Source organism: Alosa pseudoharengus, unplaced genomic scaffold (assembly GCF_046254945.1).
Source record: "Alosa pseudoharengus isolate Yale_2024_CS ecotype anadromous, Long Island Sound unplaced genomic scaffold, YU_APseudo_1.1 YU_APseudo_1.1_scf_15, whole genome shotgun sequence".
NCBI classification, from domain to species: Eukaryota; Metazoa; Chordata; class Actinopteri; order Clupeiformes; family Clupeidae; genus Alosa; species Alosa pseudoharengus.
Genome location: NW_027468620.1, coordinates 8,640,902 through 8,666,531, shown reverse-complemented (window position 1 = coordinate 8,666,531; position 25,630 = coordinate 8,640,902). Strand labels below are relative to the sequence as shown.

Genomic DNA, 25,630 nt, shown 5'->3' with positions numbered 1-25,630 from the left:
TGTGTTTGTCTGTGTGTGTGTGTGTGTGTGTATGTGTGTATACTTGTGCTTGCATGCATTCATGCATGTGGTGGTGCTTCAGTGTATGTGTCCATGTGGGTGCGTTCATGCGTATTCCGGTGATGAAGTGTGCTTGTGCGTGCATTGGTGCATGTGGCGGTCTGTGTGTGTGTGTGTGTTTGAGTATGCTTTCTGTGTGTGTTTGAGTCTCTGCTTTCTGTGTGTGTTTGCATGACTGTGTGTACGTGCCAGTCACATGTGTGTATACTTGTACAGCTGTGTTTGTGTGGGACTAGGCCTATGTGTGTGTGTGTGTGTGTGTGTGGTGACAGAGCATGCTCCTTGTAGCTGTAATCCCTCGTGGATTAGACAGTGTTTTGCCAGGGTGTCAGTAGGCACTATACAAATCTCTCTACTGTGGGCACGTGGTATTTTCCCTAATTGTCTGTTGAAGCTGACCCCTAAGGCCAGAGGAGTCTGACCTCACTAGTCTTCTCCATCAGGCCCCAGGCTTAGAACTCAGAACCAGAACTCAGAACCCTCAAATGCCAAGTGACACAGCAGCAAACAGAGAGCAGATGGAGAGAAGAGATCAGCGGGAGAGGAGGAGAGGCTGGCACAGGGGACAGCTACAGCAGACCCACGGGGGCCGCTCTGCCTTTAGCACACAATTACACACTTTTGAGTTATAGCCTTCTTTTTACCATTTTACCATTGCTTTTTCAATTTTACTGTCTTTAGTTTTTTTTTATTATTTAAACAAACATACTAACAAACAAATAAATAAATGTGGTATATTTTTTCACTTGCATTTTGACCTGCAAGGCAAAACGTGTTATTGAAAGTGTCAGGTAGTCTGAGGTGCCTGCAGGTCTGCCATGTTCTTGGGATCCAAACCAAACATGCACGTCATAATTACGTTTATTTATTTATTTTTTGCTGTCAAATTTTTTCAGCGCTATCATGGAGCTACCTAAAGTAGATAATGTATGCTACTGTATAAGTCACTATATTAATGCTGTAATGGTTACTGTTGATTCTGCAATACAAACCATAAAAATGGCTGCATGAATATATGAATGAGTGAATTAATGAATGAATGAATAAAAGCTGGAGTATGAAAGCTTTCTAGCAATGAAGGATGTCTGCTTCAAAAGGCTTTACACTCTCTAGTGGACATATAGTGAAGTGCATTTATTTAACATTTTAAAATTTTTTTAATTTAAAGGATACTCAGATGTCTATTTGTACAACTGTCTGTACAGAATCATTGGGTAGAATGTTGGGTAGAAGTAACATAATAAAGGAATTCCTCTTTTTGTGTATGTTCTAGTACTGGGTACCCATTTAGCACTAAGGGGGTACCCAATTAGTCTAAAACCAACAGAAAGAGTCATGCCTCTCTCTGCCCACGACAATGTTACATGGGGGCACATTGGTTATGTCAGGGACTCCATTCTCAGTATTGTTTTTTTTTTTTTTTTAGTTTTGCCATAGGTGTTTTACAGATATTTACAAAAATCCACAAGCCTTTCATAACCCAACTAAGTGTAAAAGCATGTAACGTACATTATACAAAGACTATTTGAAATTATAGATAGAGCTTGTGAACACAAAAAACATAAAACATATAAAGACAGTATTTGACGAAACGCTACGCTACAGGTGACAGTTTACAATTGGGTTGTGTGTGTGCATGAATAGACGTGTCCTTGTGTGTAAGTGTGTGTATGATGAGTGTTTTTGTGTTTAAATCAGTAGGATTGGGATAGTATGAAATGTTGTGAGTCGTAGTAGCCTACTGTGTCATAGTTATAAGAGAGGGAGTGGGTATGTAAGTTTTGAGTATGTTGTATTGGGTCAGGCTCATCAGATACCGCTCTGGGCCTTACCGTGGCCGAGGAGCAAGCTGACCCGAGGGGGAACAGGCCGTCCGAGGGGGGCGTCCAGGGGCGCATAATGCTAGAACCACCCCACTCCCGCCCTCCACATCCCTGACAACTTTCTCATGCACATTCTATTGTAAATCAGTGTAGCATCAAAATCAGTTTGAAGCCGTTATATTGAATGGAAAGAATTACACTGTGTTGCTATACACGTGTAGCAGTTCTCAGCTGGTCAATATACAAACAAAACATTATTTGCAAGCTTTGGAGCACTAAAGGACCGAATGTATAGAGTATCCTACACTGTAACTGAAACACAATTGGTCTCCAGTATTCTTTCTCAGATTAATGTTTAGTTATAGTTGGTGTCTGTATTATGATTTCAACAGTATCGGGTTGCGGTCTTACAGTCATACACAGGATAATGACCTGGGTTGAGCAACCTCAAAGACGTCTGCTGTCACAGTTGCTCATTTGACAAAACCTCAATCATGCTGCATATTCACATGTTCTTCCAGAAATGCACAAAGGTATGGCCCATAGTTTTTTTTATGCCTTTGTTGCAATGTTGTAAGGTTTTTTTTTTTTGCAGAAACACAACACAGACTGCAGACATGCACTAAGACATGACCCACCCAGTACCACTGACCAGCTGACAGTGGAGCTGTTTCTGAACCCATGTCAACTAAATCTGTTCTATAAAAACTGTAGCACATCATCATTGTAAAATGGAAAAAGTTGCTGTATCATCTAGCTTGTCCAGTTTGCCAGAGTGGGTCATTGGTTTCTTGACTGCGTATGTATTTGTCTTAAAAATAGCTCACAGCCCGTCCAGTGGCAGCTGTAACTGGATACACACCCCTCTCTGCACCTGCACACACTGCGTTGCAGCTCACAATGTCCTCCGACCTGTGCTCCGTAGATTTTGAGATACATGGACACGTTCAAGGTAGGATGTGGGGGAGCTTGTGAACAGTGGCACTTGTGGACGTGTAAACAGGTTGTAATTTGTAATGTAATGGCTGCCATCTTTGCAGTGCTTCTAAATTTAGTCTTCAAAAAAGCATGCAGCTTAGTAACTGTGTAACTCTTGCTGCAGATATCTCATGATATACTGTAGCTCCATTTGAAAATGAAAAATGATCTCACGTCAATGTGTAAACATGCATACATATTCATATGAAGTATTGTCTGCATAAAACTAAAGCAAATGAGCAGGATACCTGTACTGGCTTGATGGTTTAGTTGTTTTGTTTGCATGCTGTTCATTATTCCACAAGTCACTTCGATTTCAAAGAGTATCTTTTATTGTTCATTATCATAATCATTTCTTATATGAGCATGAAATGGATTGTGTGTTAAGGAAATTATTGCATTTGATAACCACTGGCTAAAATGTTTTGTTTTTCATTAGGTGTTTGTTTCCGAATGGTAAGTTGCTTACTGCTGTACCACACATTTTCAATGATTGGATTTAAATATGGTAGATTTCCTCATAGTTCTTCCTCTCTCCCTCTCTCTCTCTGTCTCTCTCTCTCTCCCTCCCTCCCTCTTTTGCTCCCTCTCTCTCGCTGTGTGTGTGTGTGTGTGTGTGTGTGTGTGTGTGTGTGTGTGTGTGTTCAGTACACAGAGAAGGAGGGCCTCAGCCTGGGCTGTGTTGGCTGGGTGAAGAACACCAATAAGGGGACAGTGGTGGGGCAGGTACAGGGGCCCAGAGACAAGGTCAAAGAGATGTGAGTTGTCCCACCTTCTCTAACTGTACTAGCAGCTACACGGTGAATGGACTGCGTTTATGTAGCCTCTACTCAACCGAGCAGAGTACAGAGTAAAAGCACACTTCATTCACACAGCGATGGTGTAAGGTGCTAACCAGCACATTGGGGTTTGTTGTTCAGTGCCTTGCTGAAAGGACAGTTTGACAGGGTCAGGAGGAGACGAGTCTTCTGATTACTAAACAACTCCTCTACTTCCTGAGCCACCACCGCCCCATAATAGGAATGGTAAATGTACTGCATTTATACAGCGCTTTTTCCGACTTCTCCGAGTACTCTAAACACTTTCCAATGTCTTGCCTCACATTCACCCATTCACACACACCGATGGCGGAGGCTGCCATGCAAGGCGCCAACCTGCTCATCGGGAGCATTGGGGTTAAGTGTCTTGCTCAAGGACACTTCGACAGGGTCAGGAGGAGTTGGGCTCAAACCGGTTGCTGAACGATTCCTCTACCTCCTGAGCCACTGGAGGAATTATATAGGCATAGTTGAGATGTGAAGATGGTTTTAACTGGTGCTAAGTTGTAGATGCAGATGAGCTACTTACACTTCACACACTTACAACACACTTAACACCTTCTTAAATTGATTATTGTGTATTTTTTATTCATGCTTTATTTCTGTATTAGTCACTATGTAGGCTACAGTGATCATCATCACTGAGAAGGAAATTTACACACCGGAAGGTGCGATTTCCACTTTAGACCAGCAGGTGGCAGTCTTTACCATCCTCTGTAAGAGCTGTACATCTCCACAGCTCTGTCCTGTACCATAATACATCCATGCTCTGTACATCTCTTCACACACAAGATAGGTTACTGTTAAAAGGATGATATACTCCCCCCTCCACCCCTTTCATACCAGTTTATACCAGACAGTTTAATTATTATTTAATCTACACTCATATACTTTATGCATTTCCTTGCACCTTCTTGCAGAAGGTTCAAGGGAAAAAAATCTTGTCCGGGGGAGAAAAATGTCATTGCTCTTTTAGTCTTATTGAGAGATTGCTGGTAAGTCTTAATACTTCTTGTTGTAATGTCTTTAGACTATGAGGGTTACTGTCTGGCGTCACAGGGCTTCTGCCTTGGATGTTGAATCATCCTCTGACTCTCCCCTGTCTGGAGATTGATTTTTATAGCACATTTCTCTGCGCAATGCATCAGGCGTCTCTCTCAGCGATGCCAAAAGGGCTCGCATTCACCCCTGAGAGTGTGTTTCAGCTGAGAGCGTTTCTGCGTGATCTATTATGAGAGGGGTGTGTGTTGAGTGTGTGTGCTCTCGTCCACGTCCCCTGGGTATCTCACCCACAGATGTGATGAGGTCATTGGCGTGGGGGCGACTGCATCGGATGACATCAGAACTGCTGCAGTTTGATTTGAAGTCCTGGAGGCACCATCGGACGACAGACAGTCAGCGAGAGAGAGAGGGAGCTGAGTATCTATTCTAACATAAGGCCAGACCACAACACAGACAAGAAAGAGGGAGTATGCAGGCACAAGTGGGTGTGATGCTGCTCAGAGTATGTCTGCAGGTCGCTAAAACAGAAAATATGTGGGCCTGGAGGTCAAATGTTTGTTTTGCTATGCCACAAGAAGATAAGTCAGTAAGCTCATGCAAAACAGAGCGGGAAGGGCCATATTTGCATAGATGTTTTGACGGTTTTAAATTAACCGTAACCATTTACACCTTAACGTTTACACTCCTACACCACAGGCTTTACTGAGACCATATTTGTGTTTTTGTGGATTCTAATGTGGTACAGTTGCAATGCAAAACGGGTATCTCATTGTTATTAATTGTCAAATAACGTTAAAAGTGCGTGTGATTTCAGTGACTGCTATTTTTTAAGTGTTTGATTGTAGCTTAGTTGCTTGTGTACAGATGATTTATGGGATATTAAAAGTCAGTAACTTTCTGTGGCACAAACCAGTGGGCTGTTTAAACAGGACTGTGAACATTTTGGGTTGCGATGTGTTGTACTTGCTGTTGCCAGATTCCACAAAGCCCATATGAAGTGCACATGATATGGCTCCATTCCCAGTCATTAATATACATTTGGTTCATACATTTAGACACATAACATAGTCTTGCCTCATAGTATGCAAAGTATGTCTGTGCCTGAAACTCCATATGGGGTTTATTTTGGCTTTGCTGGTTAGCATGGGAGCTATAATGCTCTGCACTCAAGAGGAAATATAGGAAGTGGCCCCTGCTCATGAAAATGTTAGATTAGATTTATAGCCTTTCTTAGAGCAAAGGTCTTCTTCCACACAGAGTGGCCAGACATAGGAGACTCCATGGCCGTCATGGTGCTGATAATGATATTTAAAGCCAACAAGGACACCATAAAGCATACAGTCATTTTCCATAGATCTAGGTCTGGACACGAGTGTTTAGGATCAGCTATCTTCCTTCATATACATTTTTTGTCTTATATCCCTTCCTGATTAGGGTCACTCATTCAATGGTAGTGATGACCTTGCCATTTGTGTATGATGATTTGTTTACAAAGTTGTGCTGTATATGATTAGGTTACAATGGTCCTATGACTTTCTAGATTGCACTATTTAGAGTATGTTTGCCTGACGGTCCTTATCTCCATATATGTACCGGTACTTTATTGTGGTTATTCTAAACGTTCCTGCACAGTAGATGTGTACCTGGTGGCTGATGAGACACTGCATACCTTTGCAACATTTTATGTGGGAGTAGAGTCATTAATCTCAGGTCATTGTATAGTGGAAAGTTTGCAGAGTGCTATTTTGTAGTCTGTATTAGATTGAACTGGGTCCACTAAAAACAAAGCTACCCTGTGAATTAAGATAAGATAAACAAGATAAACATTGTTTTCCAATACTGTATCTAATAAAGGGATGCAGAACAGAGACAGCTTCATAAGGTAAATGTACAGATAATTTTCCTTTATTAGTGAGCCTAAGAGCTCCGTGTTTATGATGGAAAAGTGAAAACAGTGAACAGGCGGTCACCATAAGCCACAGACAAGTGCATGATTTCTAAGAATGGTCTCTCTCTCTCTCTCTCTTTATCTCTCTGTCTCTCGCCCTCTCTCTTTCTCACTCTTTCTTTCTCTGAGAAGCCTGCAAAGGCATGCGCATTGCTGGGCAGCAGAGACAGCGCTTGTCCTCAGAGGGGCTGGTTTGTGAGTTGTTTGGGTAGTAGAGGCAGTGCACACTCTTGGAGAGAGGGCTGGTTTGTGAGTTGTTTGGGTAGTAGAGGCAGTGCACACTCTTGGAGAGAGGGCTGGTTTGTGAGTTGTTTGGGTAGTAGAGGCAGTGCACAGTCTTGGAGAGAGGGCTGGTTTGTGAGTTGTTTGGGTAGTAGAGGCAGTGCACAGTCTTGGAGAGAGGGCTGGTTTGTGAGTTGTTTGGGTAGTAGAGGCAGTGCACACTCTTGGAGAGAGGGCTGGTTTGGGCAGTGAGGCAGCGCGTGCTCTTAGAGGGCTGGCGTGTGAGTTTTCTGGGTTTGCTGGCTGGCTGGTGCACTGAGGGAGGCGACCCGTTGCCCACACCAAATCTATTTTAGCAGCGCTGCCACTCTCCCGGGAGCACTCTGACCCACATCACACACACGGGCACCACAGCAGCCCGAGGAGGATGGGAGGAAGATGAGGAGGAGGAGGAGAGGATGTTTAAAGGATGTAGGCCTGGTGACAGGCTAAGAAAATGAGAGAGGGAAAAAGCAGAAAGTGTGTTTATATGTATATATATATGTCTGTCTGAGTGCGTGTGTGTGTGTGTGTGTGTGAGGAGGAGGAAGAGAGAGGCAGATAGAGGGGCGAGGACCAGTGGAGGGATTGGTGAAGAGTCTTAGGGAAATGTGTGTGTGTGTGTGTACAGTATGTGTGTGTTTTGTGTGAGTGTATATGTGTTTGCATATGTGTGCATGTATACGTGTGTGTGTGTGTGTGAGTGTATGTGTGTGTTGGGCTCCTGTCTTTGTGGCGCAGATGGCCTGGAATCTGGGCTGTAATCCCTCTTAGCCATGTTATAAGTGTGTGTGTGTGTGTGTGTGTGTGTGTGTGTTAATGCAGTGTGATCATCTATGCACTGGGCAACACTGGCTCTCTGCATGCCCACTCCATGCAGTGGTCATGCTGCTTTAATGATTGTTTGGGGGTGACAGTGGAGCATGCACCCTGTCAGAGGGCTTTGTCTGTCTCCCGAAAGTCTCAGAGTCGGCCGATCCATGATATTCTCAGTAGGGGGTGTTTGTCATGCTGTGATTTCAGCTTTGCCGGCTTTGATGGATGGTATTAAGCATCTGCCCCCAAATCTGGAGTGGTGGAGAGTGGGATTCAGTTTGGAGATGCACTTGGAGGATTTTTTCCCTTTATTGACACTCACACAAAATATCAGGGACTTAAAACAGAATGATTTTCATTTCGGTTCGCTCTGAGAAAAAACAATATTTTTTCTTTCCTGTTCCAGTGTTCCAAGGCCTCTCCTCTAAATGGTAACTGGTTAGAATGTTATAGAAGAACAGTTAATAACGTTCCTTTAAAAATAATATTGTCTTTACAAGTTGAATTATGGCCGGTGCACAATACTATATGCCCCCCCCCCCCCCCCCAACAGCCTTGAACACCTCAAACACTGTGCTTGAATTCAGGCATGGAGCGAGATTTGAAAGTAGGCAAGTAGGCCTACGTAATATAAAAAAATGTCTGATAGCCTAACTTCAGGCACAGAAAATGTCCTTGCTTTAAGCCCTGTAATAGCCTAACCTATGTGTGGTGCTACCAACTGCATGACATGCCTATACTGTAGATATGTTCCTAGTGTCTCTGGTAGCCTATGTTATCTCACACAATGTTTCAGTAATATAGGCTACTTCAAAAAGGCAGATAGTGTTGGATATGAAAATCGTTTTTATCAACTAGTAGTTCTAGCCTATTATACAGGGGAGACACTGATTCATAAAATCTGGCTAAATTCACCCTATGGGCAGCTGACTTTCCAAGCCTATGGACTTTTGAATAATATTTAAACAAAGGTTCATTTGAACGATAAATACCGTTATTAACCGGTTATCTGAAATTGAAAATAAAATTTTCACTCCGGAACAAGTGAAATTGGTTTTGTTCCCGTTTTTGGTTACGTTCATCCAAAAATTATGTTCGTTTCCGGTTTTCGTTTTTGTTCTTTGAACCGTTTCTAATCCCTGCTAAATATTCTTGTGGAAGGATTTTTTCCCTCCAAATGGTGCCATAGTGATGGTGTTGCCAGGCCGCTGCCCCCTCACTTTATACACACACACACACACAACACACACACACGTCATTTGATAATGTTCACACTTCTACGATTGAGAGTAGGTGGGTGGTATTGTGTGGGTGTTTACTCTTGTGCAGATAACTTGGATGAATCAATGCTTTGCACAGTTCTGACACATACTCATGCACATGTACACTGTATGTACAAGCACAGTGTTCCACACACACACACACATACACACACTCATACACACACACACATACACACACTCATACACACAAGCACATTTTTCTCCACTGAATGGATATGCTGATACGGAGATTACAGACACACTCTCACTCTCTATATCTCTCCACACACACACACACACACACACACACACACACACACACACACACACACACTTTCTTCTCATGTGCTTATCCAATCAGTTTGCTGTCATGTGCTTTTAATTTGGGCTAACTCGGTTACACATTCGTTCTCAGAAGGTCCAGTCCAAGCATGAGTAATATTTCTAATCCTTAGGTTGAGATAAAAGAATGTTCTTTGCCTGAAAGCACCTACCACCATTGAAAGGCAGTGCATGCTATACTCTTCCTGTATGAGATTTGTAATGTTTCTGTTGATGCAGAGCTTATTCTTACCACCACTCCTGACCAGCGCTTTATTTACAACATGAAAATAAAAAGGGGATTAACACGCCTGTGCAGTTCTGTGTGACTGTGATCACTAAGCTCCTCAATTGCTAGTAAATCTGCAACATTGCTGGGCCTGGGCAGCGCCCGATGGGCGATGGCGATGCTGTGTACGGGTGGGCAGTAGATGGAGACCTTGCCCTTGGCATTGCCCATCATGCTCTTGTGCCTCGCCCTCCCTCGTCCCCCCTGCAGCAGCTGTCAGTCATGTCACTGTTGCTGTTGCTGTTGCCATGGCCCTACTGAACTCCCAGCAAGTCTGAGTTGCTGCATGGAGGGGCAGCCACGTGTGTGTGTGTGTGTGTGTGTGTGTGTGTGTGAGTGAGTAGCGGTAGTGAGAGCTGATCCTCTGAGTTTGCGCTAATCTACGGGCGGCCGCGGCCGTAATCGTCCCTGGCACACAGGCTCACAGGGACGAGCCCAGGAGTTGGCTCAGGGCCACGCTGACCTACATGCTGCTGACAGGCCGAGCGTGACCCCTGTGACCCCACCCCGCCCCTGCTGCCACCGCCCACACCACCAGGCTGAAGGCAGCAGAGTGGCAACATCACGGTTGGCAACTGCCTGAATGCCGTGCCCTGCCAGCCTGCCTCCAGCTGTTTTTCTCGTGGTGACTGTGACAGGTTTGATAGCAAACACTGCTGAGCTGAGGTCCAGCTGCAGGAGTTAAAAGGGGCACTGTCCTCTCTAAGAACTGGACATGCAAGCACAGACGCTCATATGAGGCACAGATATATATATACGAGTCCTTACTGACTTAGATTCTCTAGAGGAGCCTGCTGTGTCAACAAGCCTACAATACACGCACGACTGAACAGCCCTCAGTTGTTTTACATCATGTCAGATCTACAGGAAACCAGCTTGGTTGAATGACAACTGACTTTTAGTTAAATTATATAGACTTTTATTGCAGTTGTTGATCATTAAGTAACTAACAGTAGAATGATTCTTTAATGAAACTGATGTACTATTTGGTCATGGATAGTTTGGTGTTATGCTGTTTTCTTTATACAATATTTAATCTTGCATTATATAAGGAGTTGATTTCTGTAGTCCTGATGTGTTTTGTTTCTCCTTACATAGTTTATACCCAAAATAAACCCACTTGAACTAATGCTAACCCTGCAGGATAGCCATCTGTTTTAGAAAACATTCATTCTGGCCATCTGGAAGGCCTTGTTTGGACAGTATGGGCTGTTGAAAAAGAAAAGTTAAATTCTCAAGAGAGAAACCACTTCAGGACCTCAGGATTTCTTGCAACTGGTTCATTTGAGGGATGCTAATTTTGGAGATGGAATGTGAGTTCCCAGGTTTTTTATGTGCTCCGCCTTTTACTCAATTTGAGCGCTTTAACGTTGTCTGATGGCTTCAAATTACCCAGTAATGCCTTGCTTGCATATCTGGTCCGCTTAGTAAAAAGCTGTAAAATGTTGTAAATGGTGAAACCCTCAAAATTAACACAGCATTTTGAAAGAAAGCTACATGTAACAGTGTTTACTCGTACAATAATACCCTTTGTATCAGCACACAGAATATCACAGAACGTGAACCATGTTACATAACCTGAATCAGTTCTCAGATGTTACGTGTGAAGAAATTGTACGACAGTTATGCTTTCCAAACAGGATTAAACTTTCAATCTAATAACAACTCCCCGCAGCTCTTCATAATTGCATCATAAAATGTAATAGTCATTCATTATCATTGTATCAAGTACTCCCTTATGAAGGAAGCAAAGCAGTTAAACACTGAATATGAAACCAGACATGGGGGGTGGGGTGGGGGTCCAATATGAGCAATGAATGTGTAGCATCCCTGAGTATTCTCATGTTGAATTCTGTTGAATGATCAAGCAACTCAAGTGACTTCTGTCCACAGGAAGGTCTGGCTGAGTAAAGAGGGAAGCCCGAGCAGTCGCATCACCCGTGCAGTCTTCACCAAGGAGAAGGACATCCCTCACCTGGAGATGTCTGGTTTTGGCACACGCTACTGAGACACAACAACAGGCTATGAAATAATTAGATAATTGCATGAAACAATGAAACCCTCAGGCACTGATCAATACCGTTTCATTTAATCAGTAAACATGTGGTAAAATTGATGTGTACAGTTAGGGGGGGAATCTGATTTTTTGTGTGAATTGGTTTCATACTCCCTAATGTTTGCATTATCCCAGAAAATCTGTGACTCTTATTCTGTAGATATTCAATGGAATGCACAAATTGGATTCTGTTTTATACTGTAATATCATTTCTCATTAAAGGGTCAATAAAGTTCTGGTAAACTTCACGCAGACGAGTTTTGGTTTGTACCCAGCTGTGTGACTATATCACTGTGAGATCTGTGTCCTGCAATGATGCCATTTGACTACTCACAAGCAGCGGATATAAACTCATCTGGCCCTCGCATGCGGTCTCTTCTCATAGACTGAGAACACTTAGTAGGACTACAAAACTACAGTAGACATGTGCTCACTCTTCTTCTTCTTCTTGTTTTTATGGTGGTTGGCAAACAACGTCTGGTTGCATTATGTGCTCACTCTGGTAAAGAAAAAAACTTTTATTCAAAATGGCTGATGAGAATGTAGCACCTGTGAACATCCTCCGGTTGAATTCTGGGTAATGGTTATTGGTTGACTTTTCTCCACAGGAAGGCCTGGTTGAGTACGAAGGGAAGCCCCAGTAGCCGAATCACCCGTGCTGACTTCACCAACGAGAGGGACATCCCTCAGCTAGAGCTGTCTGGCTTCAAAACACGTGCGGCGAAACTTCAGCACTTTATGCAACACTGAAAGCCTGAGTCACTGGTCATTGCCATATCATTGAATCAGGAAAGATTTGTGGTTAAATTAATGTGTATAGTCTTAAAGAAAATCTTATGTACATGTGAAATTGTTTTAGATTCCGGAATGACTGAATGCTCTCAACATTCTCTCTCAAAATTCTTTCTGTCTTAATGTGTGGATATTCAATGGAGTTCACAAATAGGTTTGATTCTATTTTACATTGTATCACATTTTACATTAATATAATTTCTCATTAAAGCTCTGGTAAAAACAGGATGCTTGGGAGTTGTAGTTTTTTGCCCAGCTGTATGCCTCTGCATTACTGCACTCTTGATTAAGTTCTGTGTCCTGCAGTGATGCTCCTGGCTCCTCTCAGGCAGCAGATGTAAACTCAGTGAGGCTCATGCTTGTGGACAGACTCAAGATGGACGGCACATTTGTCCAGCATCCCTCCAGCTTTCAGCACCACCGTTTCCATGGTATCCATTCCACACTCCATGAAAGCAAACAGTAAGAGGTAGAAAATGGCCAATTCCTTTCCTCTAATCATAAAAATGTCAACATATTATTGTAGTTCCCTGTGCATAGTTTTGTAGTATGACTCATTTGACGTTGTCTTTGAGAGGAATACTCTGTAATGATCTATGTGTATAAAGATATCCGAGCATTCTGTAACACACGTCACACAATACAGTATCATAATCCCTCCACCCAACCCCCATACCACAACCACAGATCATCCTCATCCATCTGAATGGCGCTGTGCTCGTTATATTTATCCTGTAACTACACTGTAACACCACTGGTTACTCTCTTCATTGTGAAACACTTTTGGTATCTAGATAAAGTGCTTAATTAATTGCCACCCTATCAGCCAATCAGAAAATAGTATTTCTTGTCTCTGGGGGATGAATAAATGTAATGTATTGTTGTAGTTGTAAAGATCCCAAAGTGTTGACCCCAGGCTGGCTAGTAAAAACAGTGTGGGGCGTTTGTGTTGGCACCTTCACTGCTCTACTGCTCTGCCCCTTCACCTCTGCCCTACCCTCATCCTTACCCAGCAATGGGGATGCTGTGCCATGCAGTCTCTGGGATTGGCAGCATCCAGGCCCTCAGCCACTCATCGTCACTTCCTGGGGCGGGGGGGATCAGGTGACCTCGGAGCTACGAAGCTCCTCCCAGCCCCCAGCAGGCAGTGGGGTAAATCTGTGTGTTGGCAGAGCCCAATCCGCTTAGCTGCCAGAGAGAGACGTGATTAGTGCCTGGGCTTAAGATCTCTTGAGCGGAGGCAACTCAATTACGGTAGGCCGCAGGCGGGAGAGAACGGAATGGAACAGAACAAACGACAGGAGTGCGGTCCGGAGTGGTGACTGACTGTGGCGTAGGTCAAGCGGCCGGCTGAGGTTACACGACCTCATCTCACATGACCGTGTGAAAAAGATGCTTAATGATACGCTGATAAACATAAACATAGCAGCCCTGCTGGAGTGTGTGGTTATATAAAGCCCACCTGTTGTGTCTCCTTGTGTGTGTGTGTGTGTGTGTGTGTGTGTGTGTGTGTGTGCACCTTTAGGGTAGAAAGTGGATCTTTGACCACAAGGATCACAGTAACACTTAAAGTGAGCTGCTTGACAGGCTAATCCCATTTCCTACACTTGACAATGAGGCTGGGGGAATAATTGGGGTCACTGTAAGTGTTAAGTCCACACAGATGACCAGTTAACCTTTTACAGTGGACAGTTGGGAGAAAACACAAGACACACAGGTTGTATCAGCTATCAACACTCTCATGCCATAGATATATTCTCAAAACAGTTTGGACCAAAGAGTGACTGTGTTAGGCCAACACAGATGACCACTTAACTTTTTATAGTGGACAGCAGGAAAAAAGAGACACACAGGTTGTTACAGCTGTCAAACTTCTCACGCCATAGACGTATTCTCAAGACATTCTGACCAAAGAGTATTCTAGAATCTTTGGTTCTGACCAATTCAAGAACCCTGTCCCAGTTCTCTCACTTCATCCACTTCTCCATCAGCTTCACAATGAGTTAACAATCAAGCAATCATACTAGCAAACAAAGACTAATGTTTTTAGAGTTAAGCAATGTGACAAGTGAGTGTGGGGTTGGTAAAGGATCATAGAATCATCTATTCAGTCTGTGCTCCAAATATAGTTACACATTCAGCATTAAGTGTTTCCATGCAACACACTTACTCTGGATCCAATTTGAATGAGATGTTGATATACAATTTAGTGGATAAATGTATCACAAACATCCAAATGGTATTGACACAGGATAGCCCCACTCATGGTATTTTAATTGTGCCCCCCACAGATTAAAGGCAATAATGTGTAAGGGTACCAACAAATTCAGCCATGACTGTATATCTAAAGTTGTATATTATATATAACTTATGTAGCCTTGATGCTTGTTGCTGTTGTTGTGTGTTGATGGTGGTGGTGTTGCTGTGTGTGAGTGTGATGGTGGTGGTGTTGCTGGGTGTGAGTGTGATGGTGGTGGTGTTGCTGTGTGTGAGTGTGATAGTGGTGGTGTTGCTGTGTTTGAGTGTGATGGTGGTGGTGTTGCTGTGTTTGAGTGTGATGGTGGTTGTGTTGCTGTGTTTGAGTGTGATGGTGTTGCTGTGTGTGAGTGTGATGATGGTGTTGCTGTGTGTTAGTGTGGTGATGGTGGTGTTGTTGTGTGTGAGTGTGAGTGTGTTGGTGGTGATTGTGAGTGTGTTGGTGATTGTGGGGGGCAGTGTTGGTCATGGCATGTCCGTGTCTGAATGAAAAGGGGAGTGAAGGGGCCCCCCTCCCTGTCCTCTTCACGGCTGAGCTGCGTTCCCATGCCTCAGGAGTTCTCTCCCAGCACAGCACAGCACAGCGCCGTCCACTCCACTCGGCCCCCACACGGGACGAGCCCTGTAGACCAGAGAGGCCAGAGCCAAACTGTACTGCACACCAGGATTTATCTCCTCCATGTTGAAAAGGAAAAAGGCCATACACTGCCAACCAACCTCTAAGCCAGATGCCAGTGCTGTTTCTGCTGCTGCTGCGCTTATGTAACCTTCACAAATCCCATTGACTGCATGACGCCCACTGCCTTTGTCTTTCTAATGGGCTCTATTTATTTTTTCCTTTCTAAAACCCAAGTGGTGGAGTTGCCATGCGAATGAGAAGCCCAGTGTCTTGGTGGTGTTAGTGACTATGACTGTATGTTAGGCTGCTGGACCAGGCAACATAAGATACTAGTGAAGAGCGATGCCGTGGGATGGTCAAAGAGGTGCAGACACATCCATCATCAGGATGTAAAGGGTAACATTTCTTCTGGGTGTCTAGGCTACAGTGTGAAAACATCAGTGCCCCCCCCCCCCCCAAATAATCAAAACCGGCCAATGCAAACCCCCCAATAATCACATCATGATGAATGAAACTGTTATAGAGCATGATGAAGTGCCCCCCCCTCCCTCCACACACACACTCACACATACACACACACAATGTACAACTGAAGTTGAAGTTTCACAGCTATTTGTTTGAGAATGCGTGCTTGCATGAAACGATTTGTTTCCATGACTGAACACTTACTCTCTGTAGTTTATGATTTGATGTTGATGTTCATTGTTCAGCTGGTGACTGCAGTGCCATATCGAAATAGGATCCAGAAGGTCTATACAGATAAGACATTTTTGATAGTGATGTGAGAAAAAATAACAACCCATATCAATTTCCTTTAGAGGGAAGATAAACGTCATCCTGTGGGTGCGCTGCCTTTTCATTCTATCTCGTTTTGTTTCATTGTGCTGCCCATTTCATGGTGCTGCGCCCACTCTTTTCATTGTTCGTTTGCACAGGTCAAAGGTCACACCCACTTGCCATGCCAAAATGTAGTATGTACTGTAAGTATTAAGCAATGCGATTCATTCTACTTAGAAAATCATGCCATCTTTCCCTCAGAAAAAATCTCTCAGTAACTCTTCAAAGTCTGCTGTTTGGCAGAGGGGACGTGAGGATGCTGTTGCTAAACTCATGATTTGTGTCGACTCGAAGGTCCTCACGTCTCCAGCGGCGCCGGAGCCTTTCAACTCTCAGCCAAGGTGTCCAGATGAGACACACATGTAGGTCTGCATCAACCCCCCGCCCCCATTCTACACGTCTGCCTGCCACCTCCACAGCACCTCAGAGTGATTGCATTCACCTGCTGCTGCCTGTGATCCCTGGATGGTGGCCAAGCCTCAGGAGGTGAGAAAGAGAGAGATATAGAAAGATAACGTGTGAGAGCACTAGAAAAAAATAGATGGATTGACAGAGATGGAGATAAAATGAGTAGATGTGTGAGTATATGAGAGAAAGAGAAAGAGAGAGGGAGGAAGAGAGCGAGAGGGAGGGAGGGAGGCAGCGAGCCCAGTTGAACTCAGCCCGCCTACTCTATTCAGTGTGAGGTGCCGAGCGTCTGAAATCAGGCATGGAATCAACCCCCCTCCTCCTCCTTCTCTCATCTCCCAGTTCCACGGTAACAGTGAGAGGGACTGTTACCAGTGTCCATGGTAACCACTCGGTGCAGACTTTATCTAAGGGTCTGGAAAGAACAAAGCTCACAGATGCCTTTTTCATTTGGCCCAGGCTGTCCCAGTGACCAGCACAAAGAGCCTTTACAGTGCACGCACACAGGAGATGGGACTATTGCACGGCCACTATACTGGGACAACTCAAACTTCTCTCTCTCTGTCACTCACTCTCTCTCTCTCTCTCTCTTACACACACACACACACACACACACACACAGAGACACACAAAGACACACACATACCATTGGGGACCGGCCAGCACACTACTCACAGTAGGACACCTTGTGTGAAAGAGATTTAAAAAAGGACCATGATAAAGGGATGTTAAAGCAACATACTGTAGCTCATTTCTATTTACTTTTTTCGGGCAGAGCCTAAGAATGCATATTGATGCATTCTTAGCTGTCTGTTTGTCACAGTTGTGCTGATAATGGTCAGATGATTTTTTTATTCAGCACACAGAGCATTCTAATCTCCACCACATGCATTCAAAGTATATCCGAGCTACAGTAAGCACAGTAATCATCAGTAACAGCACTATCCCTGCACTATGCGGTCACCTTTGCACATGTATTTGCATATAGTGAGGCAAGCCACCCACAACTCTTCACCTGGAGTATGTTCTCAAAGAGGGCTGTTGCTAGGCAACCTAAAGAGTTGTGAGAGAACTCCAACTCTCAAATGACAAGAGAGCCAGTTCGCAGCCGTGGTGTTCCATGTTAGTATGTGGGTGTTGATAATGTCAAGAGAAGCTATGTGGTATGACAAGGACAAACGATTATCCTTGTTTGTGTTTTTATTGATTCACTTCAAACAAGGGGATTTTTAATTGGCGGTAGAGCAGCATGTATTGTTGATTTGATCACTTTTAGCAAGTCGTCTCTAGGCTATAAGTCTATATACAAGACATTGAAGACAAATCAAGACAAATGTCATGGTACAAGCCTATATGCCAGTAAAAACTGAATTCTTTTCTCACTTCTCTTTGAATCACTTTCAGCTCTTCAGAAGAAAAAGTCCCTGTGTCTCTACATATTCCTTCTACTTTTAGGCTATTGGAGTTTGGCTACTCTGACACAAGAATGCCTAGTGTACAGCAACAAGTTGACCTCTCACCTTTTAGAGGGTGTCATCTCAAAACAAACATAGCTGTGCAGTGGGAAAACTGTAGTTCCTAGTGGTATATATAGTAACATTCATCATGTCTGTTTTTAACCTGTGAATTTTAACATGCCTGGATAGCCATGTAGTCCACGGGTTAGGCATGGGTTAAGGTTAGGGTTAGGGTGGCAGCGCTGCCCGGAAGACGACGTTGGGGGCTTAAAACACCATCGAGCGGTGAAACATTCCTGATATTGGCTTTGCCATGACTGAAGATGTGATGGGAGGAGCCTACTGTAGGTTGTAAAAACTAGTAATTCAACCTGACCCCATGTCTTTCACACACACGTCACACACACATTGTTAAATCATCTGATTGTTGGGGTCCAGAAGTCAGAGACAGAGGCTGGCTCCCAGGAGCACATAGAAAATGTCTTCCAAGCTATTTCTCGTGGAGAGTCTGATGAGTGTGGATATGCTTGTCAGTATGAATCCAGGGTGTACAGAGCCAACATATTACCAGGCCGGTTGTTCTGCTGTCTTAACAATAACCCCTGACTCTGGCTGATACCACTGCTGTTGCCTTGTTGCTTTGCCCAACACAGCAGGCGTTCAGGTTCAAGCAGCTGTACCCCTGCAGGAAGCAGCATATTCAAGGGATTTTCCTTTCAGTGGTAAATCAAACCTTTGGTATATCACTGATGGAGTCCAGCCGCTCTCTGGTAGGATGAAAGGAATGACTGAGGTAATGGTGAAGATGATACCATGAGAATGACGAAATCATGACTGATTTATAAATAAAGTAGAGTATTGGCTATCTGCTAATTTCTAATGATACACGATGTTAGAGGGGTAGGCTAGTGCATACAGGTTATGGTTAACATGTATTCATTCAGGAAACACTTTTAAAGCAAAATAAGGTGAATTTGTAATTGTATAAAATTACACAGATCTTCCTGGTTTCAAACAAAGCTTAAAGACAGAACAGTTTTACTGTTTTTTCCAGAGATTTATTGAGAGGCGGTTTTCTATGCATCTACACACTGTGATAAGAGCTGTATGACATCTACTTATCCTGTAGGCCTACTGTAGGCTACTTTGAGCTGTAGGATGGGTATCTTCAAGGATACAGTGGTTTTTAAGAAGTGTAGGATGGCAAAAGTATAGTCTATGAAAATATCAACATAGATGCTGCCTTCCTCTCAGATATTGTCTGGGGAGTTTTTTCCCCTCAGTCAGGACTCAGGTCTTATGGGATGCATCACCCATCATTCCCTTGGCCTAAGTATCTGTAAAGCTTACCACTTTTTAGATTAAACACACAACCTGATATGCGATCCATCGTTTTCAAACTTTCAGACATCATAGACTGCGCTATTCCACACATATTGTGAGTTTCTGAAGAGTGTTTTTTCATCAGAGGCTTGCCTTTTAGCGCGCTCGCTCACTGCTGTATGTTGTCAGGCGAACTCTCCGCCCCTCGCTAAAATTGGGCTGCAGTAGCCAGCGCTGTCGTTGGTCGGGAGCGAGAGAGGGAGGGAGAGAGACGGTGCGGATTTCTGCAGCGCGATCTTGCGTTCTCGTCCAGCCTCTGACTTCAGTCTTGGTCTCTTTGCGGTGACGATTGCTCTGTCCCTTCGCTGGTAAGTTCTATTCAAAATATTTGACTACCTACGTTTATGCCTTGAATGAAGTGAGTCAGAGCCTGTAGTCAATCGTGAAAGCCACCGATGGATTAAACGACCCAAGCAGCAGCACTGTTAACGTTCTTGCTGCAACATCTTGCTAAAACTGCCTTCATCGCATCTTCGGTAGTTTTTCCAGCTTGGTCACAAAAGTGAACCAGGACGTGAGTCTGCAGTATTACATTGTTTTATTAGGCTACGTGTAGCTTGAAAACCGGCTATACGAGCAGTTTTTGGTGGTTTGTTCTGTTTTTTTTTCTGTCTTGGATTGGATCTTATCTGCAGTGTTGAGCCATAGCCAGCATGGATCTTGCACATTTTCCTTCAGTGATAGCCAACGCCATGACAACATGGACGTTTATAGTACAGGTACGGGATAACGGTACAGTGTAGCACGCTACTGGGATACAGGCGTGGTCCTTGTAATAAAGTAACATTTAGGCTAGCGATGAACCCAGTTTTGTCGTGATTTATGTTGCCGCCGCACAGGTGCTCATAATATGCGTACCAGACCGGAGAAAAGGAGAGATTGGCAGTCTCTTTTCCAGACTAGGCTATACCTGTAACCTTAATTATGTAATCAAATAAGCGCATGCACTGTCATTGACGTTAATGCCCTCTGTGTCAACGGAGCTCAGAGCACGACGGTTTTCATGAGTTGGCGTTAATGTCACGAAATGACAATTTTGTGATATCTGCAGGTTTCACACAAAGATTTCACACTTTACTAAAATAAATGGCCACAATTAGATGCAAAGTGTTACATTATGAAGACTCAGAAGTCAGAACCACGACAATGCAACTCACCTAGAAACGGAAGTCCCCTAGATGATGGTGGACTAGTTTCGAGAATCATCTGTGCTGTCCCAGAGGAAGACAAGAATCGTGGAGACCCCGCAGCTAATTTAGTCTTAAAAATGCGATCATTCAGCAATCAGCTCTTTCAGACATAGGCTACTGTTGACATATTTCAAGACGGAATTTACACTTTTGTTATCTTTCTGTGGTGCATGTGACGGTGATAGGGGCCTATTGCACCTGAATGGTGCGTAGTTTTCACTTATGCTGGCAAGTTTCTGATGGCCTAATAGACATTAAAAAATGCTGTAAAACAGTTTAATCATCTGTCCATAGCAATTTCTCCAAGTCGTTGTCTATGTAATTGTCATCAATGAAGACATTACTTTTCACTAGTAGTCAGTAGCCTAATGCAATGACATAAGGTGTTTTCCTGCTACTTGTCAGAACTCAAGTTCAGGGTTCATTCCTGTTTCACTGTTGGGATACACTGGGGCTTAGCCTGCTAGTCATCAGATGTGCTACATTATTCTCAATATGAGTTCTGATGTGCCTTGTGTTCTGCAGTTTCTTGTTTTGTCCATTGTCATCCTCATAAAATGTATTATTTTTTTACTGTTCTGACCAGGGATGGCCTCTTTCACTGGCTCTCTCTGGTGTTAGCATGAATGGCCAGGCCTTTTTGTTGTTCACTGACCGGGGAGAGCGCCAACCCAGTGGTTGTGCCGACAAAGCAATTAACAGAGAGAGAGAGAAAGAGAGAGAGCTCTAATTGTTTCCCAGGAGATTCCTTTGGTTAGTCTCCCACACCACTGAGTCTGTGATCTGGATGCAGAGGGTGTTGCACTCTGGCTTGTGTCGCAGTCGCTTGCTGAGCCCAGTAGAGGAGCTTGCAGTGCTGCCAGAGTCTCTGCGGCCCAGTGTGCTGGTGGCAGGTGATGTCTATTTTCAGGAATGAGGCCAGGCGAGAGAAAGAACTTGTTTTCAGTGTCCTTCCTCTGTTCCTCGCCCCTCAGCATGGAGGAGACTGCTCATGGCTGCTCCTGTTTGAGTTTGTGATACTTTGACACTTTTGACACAACTAAAATGTGAATGTGTTCACTTTGTGGAAACAAACTGAGCTCCACTTCAAAATTCATAACACAGGGATATTATTGATCATAGGCAAGACATTTAGTCACAGAGAAGGCAGTGTATGCAAATGCACACACACACACACACACACACACACACACACACATATATATATATATATATCAAGTTAAACTGATTAAACATATTAACTCATTAAACATCTGACTGGACTTTTGGATGGATTGAAAAGGAAAAGATCATTGAGGAAAAGGAGGAATGTTTAACACTGGGCCCTAGTTTAAAATGATTGGCAAAGTCTAAGGTCTAACTAAAGCCTGTTTAATAACTATGCAAAATCTATTTGCAAATTTAATGCCATGATAAAGATCCTAAGCACAGACAGGGGTGGGTCAGCTAAAAGCTGCCGAACGACACATGATGCCATTAGTTCATGCACAAGAATTTTGCTCATAGACTGACTTTGCACTTTGCCCATTTCAATTAGGGCCCCCTGACTCAGATGGTGTTGGCCGCCTGAGCCTCTGGTGCAGTGGTGATCAATCACTCCACAGTCAGACAGAGCCCTGCCATTCTGTACCCATTTGGAGCGCATCCTATTAATGTCAGTCTTGGCTACGTGGTCGGGCCTGGTCTTGCCTTGGTGGAAGCTGGCGCGTACATGCACTCTATACCCCCAAAAGCCTGGCGCTGACAATTGTTGATCTTGCTGCCCGTGCTGTGGTTGCACTTGATGAATTCATTCATGGCTCCATGGCTGAGTGGATCTGCTGACCACAGTCGCGTTTCATAGTGGGAAATTCATTACATCCAGGAAATGGTGGGTGTTTGAGTCCCATTTGAGTGGGTCGGTGAGGGGGTGGGGTGGGGTTGCGGGGCGTGGGAAGCTTTGGGAGTTTGCCAGGAGAGAGTAAGTGGAACAGTGCGACAGAAGCGGCTGCTCTCCTTGCCTCACGGCAGAGCAGAGCTAAATATAGGCTAGTGTGCAGCGCTCAGCGGAAGATATCCCAGCATCGCTTCAACTCCATTTCACTCTGTTTCTGCTCTTAAACATCAGCCTGTGGTCCAGCCAGGACCTTGTCACCCCTATTTGTGTGTGTGTGTGTGTGTGGGTGTGTGTATGGGTTGAGCTTCCATCATGACACAACACACGGAGATGTTATCAGTTGTTTTATTAAGTGTCTTCATCCTTTCTTATTGTTTTGAGAGCTAACATTCTGTTTACGGCTTTCTAGCGTTCTCTCTCCTTCATTCTGCCTCTCCCTCACATACTCATCTCACTCCCTTCTTGGAGATGTCATTATTTTGCTCTCTGTTTACCTGCCTCGCCTCTCTGCAGATAGTAAAGGCATGTTTGAAATGTCCAACATCGATTCTGTCCATTCTCACTATGAGCGGCCTGTATGCCCCTGGACATTCAGTAAAGCCAAGTTATCATTAGCCTCTTGGGTCTTGCATTTGTTTAGTGTGACAGCACTCCAAACAACTGGCTTTGATACTTCGCAGTGGGCCAGTCTAGAGTCTATCGCAGTAGGTCAGGACGGCTCCCATCTTAATTTGTATGTTTGAGCTTTTGCTCTCACAAACCTGGCTTGACACAAAGTCCATGAACTTTGATTATTTAAGGGAGACTCACTAATTTGCTGGTGTCTGTCAAATTGTTTAGTTACTGCATACAGGAGTGCAGGTTTAAATCGGCAGAAATACTCACATGCTGCTAATGCTACAGGTTCTCAAAGGGCATGTTTACACTGCAAAGGGGAATGGAAGGTAGGTTGAGCTTAATGCTGTCATTCAGTGAACTTTAATATGATTTCATTGGCCTGTGCTGGTCTGGGTCTGTAGAAACATTCATAATATACTAATGCAAAAAGTTCTCATCTCCAGAGCAGGAGTTTCGCTTGTTGTCCAGTGGAAGGGACCACTGGTGACTTTGTGTGTGTGTCTGTTTCCTATTGTTATGCTCAAACCCTGAAGGGGGCGAGTGTGTGAGTGTGTCTCCTCCTTTCACATGTGAGACCCACAGTTTCTTGACACAGACTCAAAACGCCACCGTGACCTTCTTGAGGATTAGTGTAATTGAATTTTCCTATGGCTGAAGGCGTGTCTGCCTCCGACTGCCTGCATGAGCATGGCTGGCTGGAACGCTCCTAGTTCATGAACTCGTATTGTTTTACTTTGGCGGAGGAGGAGAAGGAGGAAGAGGAGGAGGTGGTGGTGAGTTGTTCATACAAAATAAATGTCCGCAAATGTGTCAGAAATCCCCCAACTTTGCTTCATGAGGACAACCTCAAGTCAGCTTCAAACAACAGCCTGAGCACCTACTGTATGATTTAAAGTGCAGAGGAAAGCTTTGTAACACTTCCCACAGTGTACTTGATATCTGTCTTTGAAACCAGGGCAAATTTAGGCCAAATACATTGAGAAACACACACTTGTGTGATCTTTTGCCTGCGTTTTCCAAAACCCAATTTGATTTGATCCACTGCCTTCTCCAAGTTGCTGCGTGGGAGCTCTGCATGCCAAGTCAATACAGTGTTGTGTCTGAAAGTGGGAGATTAAGGTCAGCAATTAGCAATAATAAGCAATTAATTCTCTTTGAAGGAGAACTGTGATGCCTCCTCCCAGCATTGACTGAATTTGTAATGGCTTAAGTTGTTTACATCAGCACAGGCTTTGTCTTACATTAAAAAACGTGTTCATTAGTCGAGCACCGGTATGTACACTAATCTCAAGGCCATTTGCAGCAGAGCAAAGAATGGATGATGTAGACCCAATATTTGCAAATCATTATGATTATGACGCTGTGAATGTGCACACTACCAGAGCGGAATCACTCCTCTCTTGATACCTTATGCTAGCCTGGAAAATCCAGACCCTGATAGTCTAGAAAGATTAAGGGTCTGGCCAAGAACAATGTATGGCCCAACTCAAGGGGCGGCAACAAGCATGCATTTAAAAATCTCACTGCACGCAATCGGATAACACTACGACCAATGTGTACTGTCCTCCAACGTTGCAGCGCTGTCTTCATAAGTTTAGCTGGTTCCCTGGAATGTTGGGGTAAAAGTAACGTGCATCATTGCTCCTTGGCAGAGTTTCTCGCAGAGACAATTCCATTGTGCTCTCGCGAGAACTCTGGATTTCCAGGGTAACCTTATGCTTTGCTGCTATCCAACACGTGCCAGTTCTGTCTTCCATTATAGTTCAGGATTAGATCTGAGGTCATGTGTTTTTGTGTTGGTTAATGATAAGGCCTTAGCACTATTTTGAGCTTTGGCATCCCAAGTAGTACAGAGGGCTTGTCGCTGCTGAGAAGAGTGTGGTGTGGTGTGCTGCTGACATGACTTTGTACTGGACCTCATCTGAGTCTCCTGTCTTAAATGTGTCTCATCAACTCATGCTGAGGCATAGGGTATATAGGAGTCTCTCATCAGGGGTTTAATTCCATGGCTCTCTGTGTGTGTGTGAGTGTGTGTGTCCAAAGTATCTTGGTCGTCTGAACTTTTGTTTTTTAGGCTTAGTGATGAAAGAGTTGCAATTAAACTGATTGTTGACCATAATGCTGACACAAGGACGGGATTTTTCATTATTTGTAACAATAAGAACCGTTCTGCCTCTGTGTGTGTGTGTGTGTGTGTGTGTGTGTGTGTGTGTGTGTGTGTGTGTGTGTGTGTGTGTGCACGCATGTGTGAGTATGAGTGCGCGTGCGTACGAGTGTGAGTATGAGTGCGCGTGCGTACGTGTGTGTGTGTGTGCGTGCGTGCACGCGCGCGCGTGTGTGTGTGTGTGTGTGTGTGTGTGTGTGTGTGTGTGTGTGCACGCATGTGTGTGTGTGTTTGCGTATGAGTATATGTGTGTGTGTGTGTGTGTGCACGCATGTGTGTGTGTGTTTGCGTATGAATATATGTGTGTGTGCGTGTGGGTGTGGGAGACTTGTTTGTCAGGGCTATATTTATAAGTTCCCAGAGCCAGTGTTTGGGCCAGTCGTGGCTGGGGAGTAA

General features: G+C 44.1%; 2 protein-coding genes across 2 annotated transcripts in view; both read left to right on the top strand.

Annotated features, from left to right (window-relative positions):
• The first annotated feature begins 2,772 nt into the window (after window positions 1-2,772).
• On the top strand, window positions 2,773-11,866 carry LOC143124124 (acylphosphatase-2-like). Its single transcript, XM_076285441.1, has 4 exons — window positions 2,773-2,835; window positions 3,301-3,317; window positions 3,510-3,619; window positions 11,472-11,866. The coding sequence occupies exons 1-4, from the start codon at window positions 2,784-2,786 to the stop codon at window positions 11,584-11,586; spliced, it is 294 nt and encodes a 97-aa protein (XP_076141556.1). The 5' UTR covers window positions 2,773-2,783; the 3' UTR covers window positions 11,587-11,866.
• Window positions 11,867-19,579: 7,713 nt separating this feature from the next.
• The window catches only part of LOC143124125 (spectrin beta chain, non-erythrocytic 1-like), a 79,807-nt gene continuing 73,756 nt past the window's right edge, over window positions 19,580-25,630 (top strand). The window contains exon 1 of the mRNA XM_076285442.1: window positions 19,580-19,694. The gene's annotated coding sequence lies outside the window, so the exon portion shown is untranslated. The remainder of the gene's footprint in view (window positions 19,695-25,630) is intronic.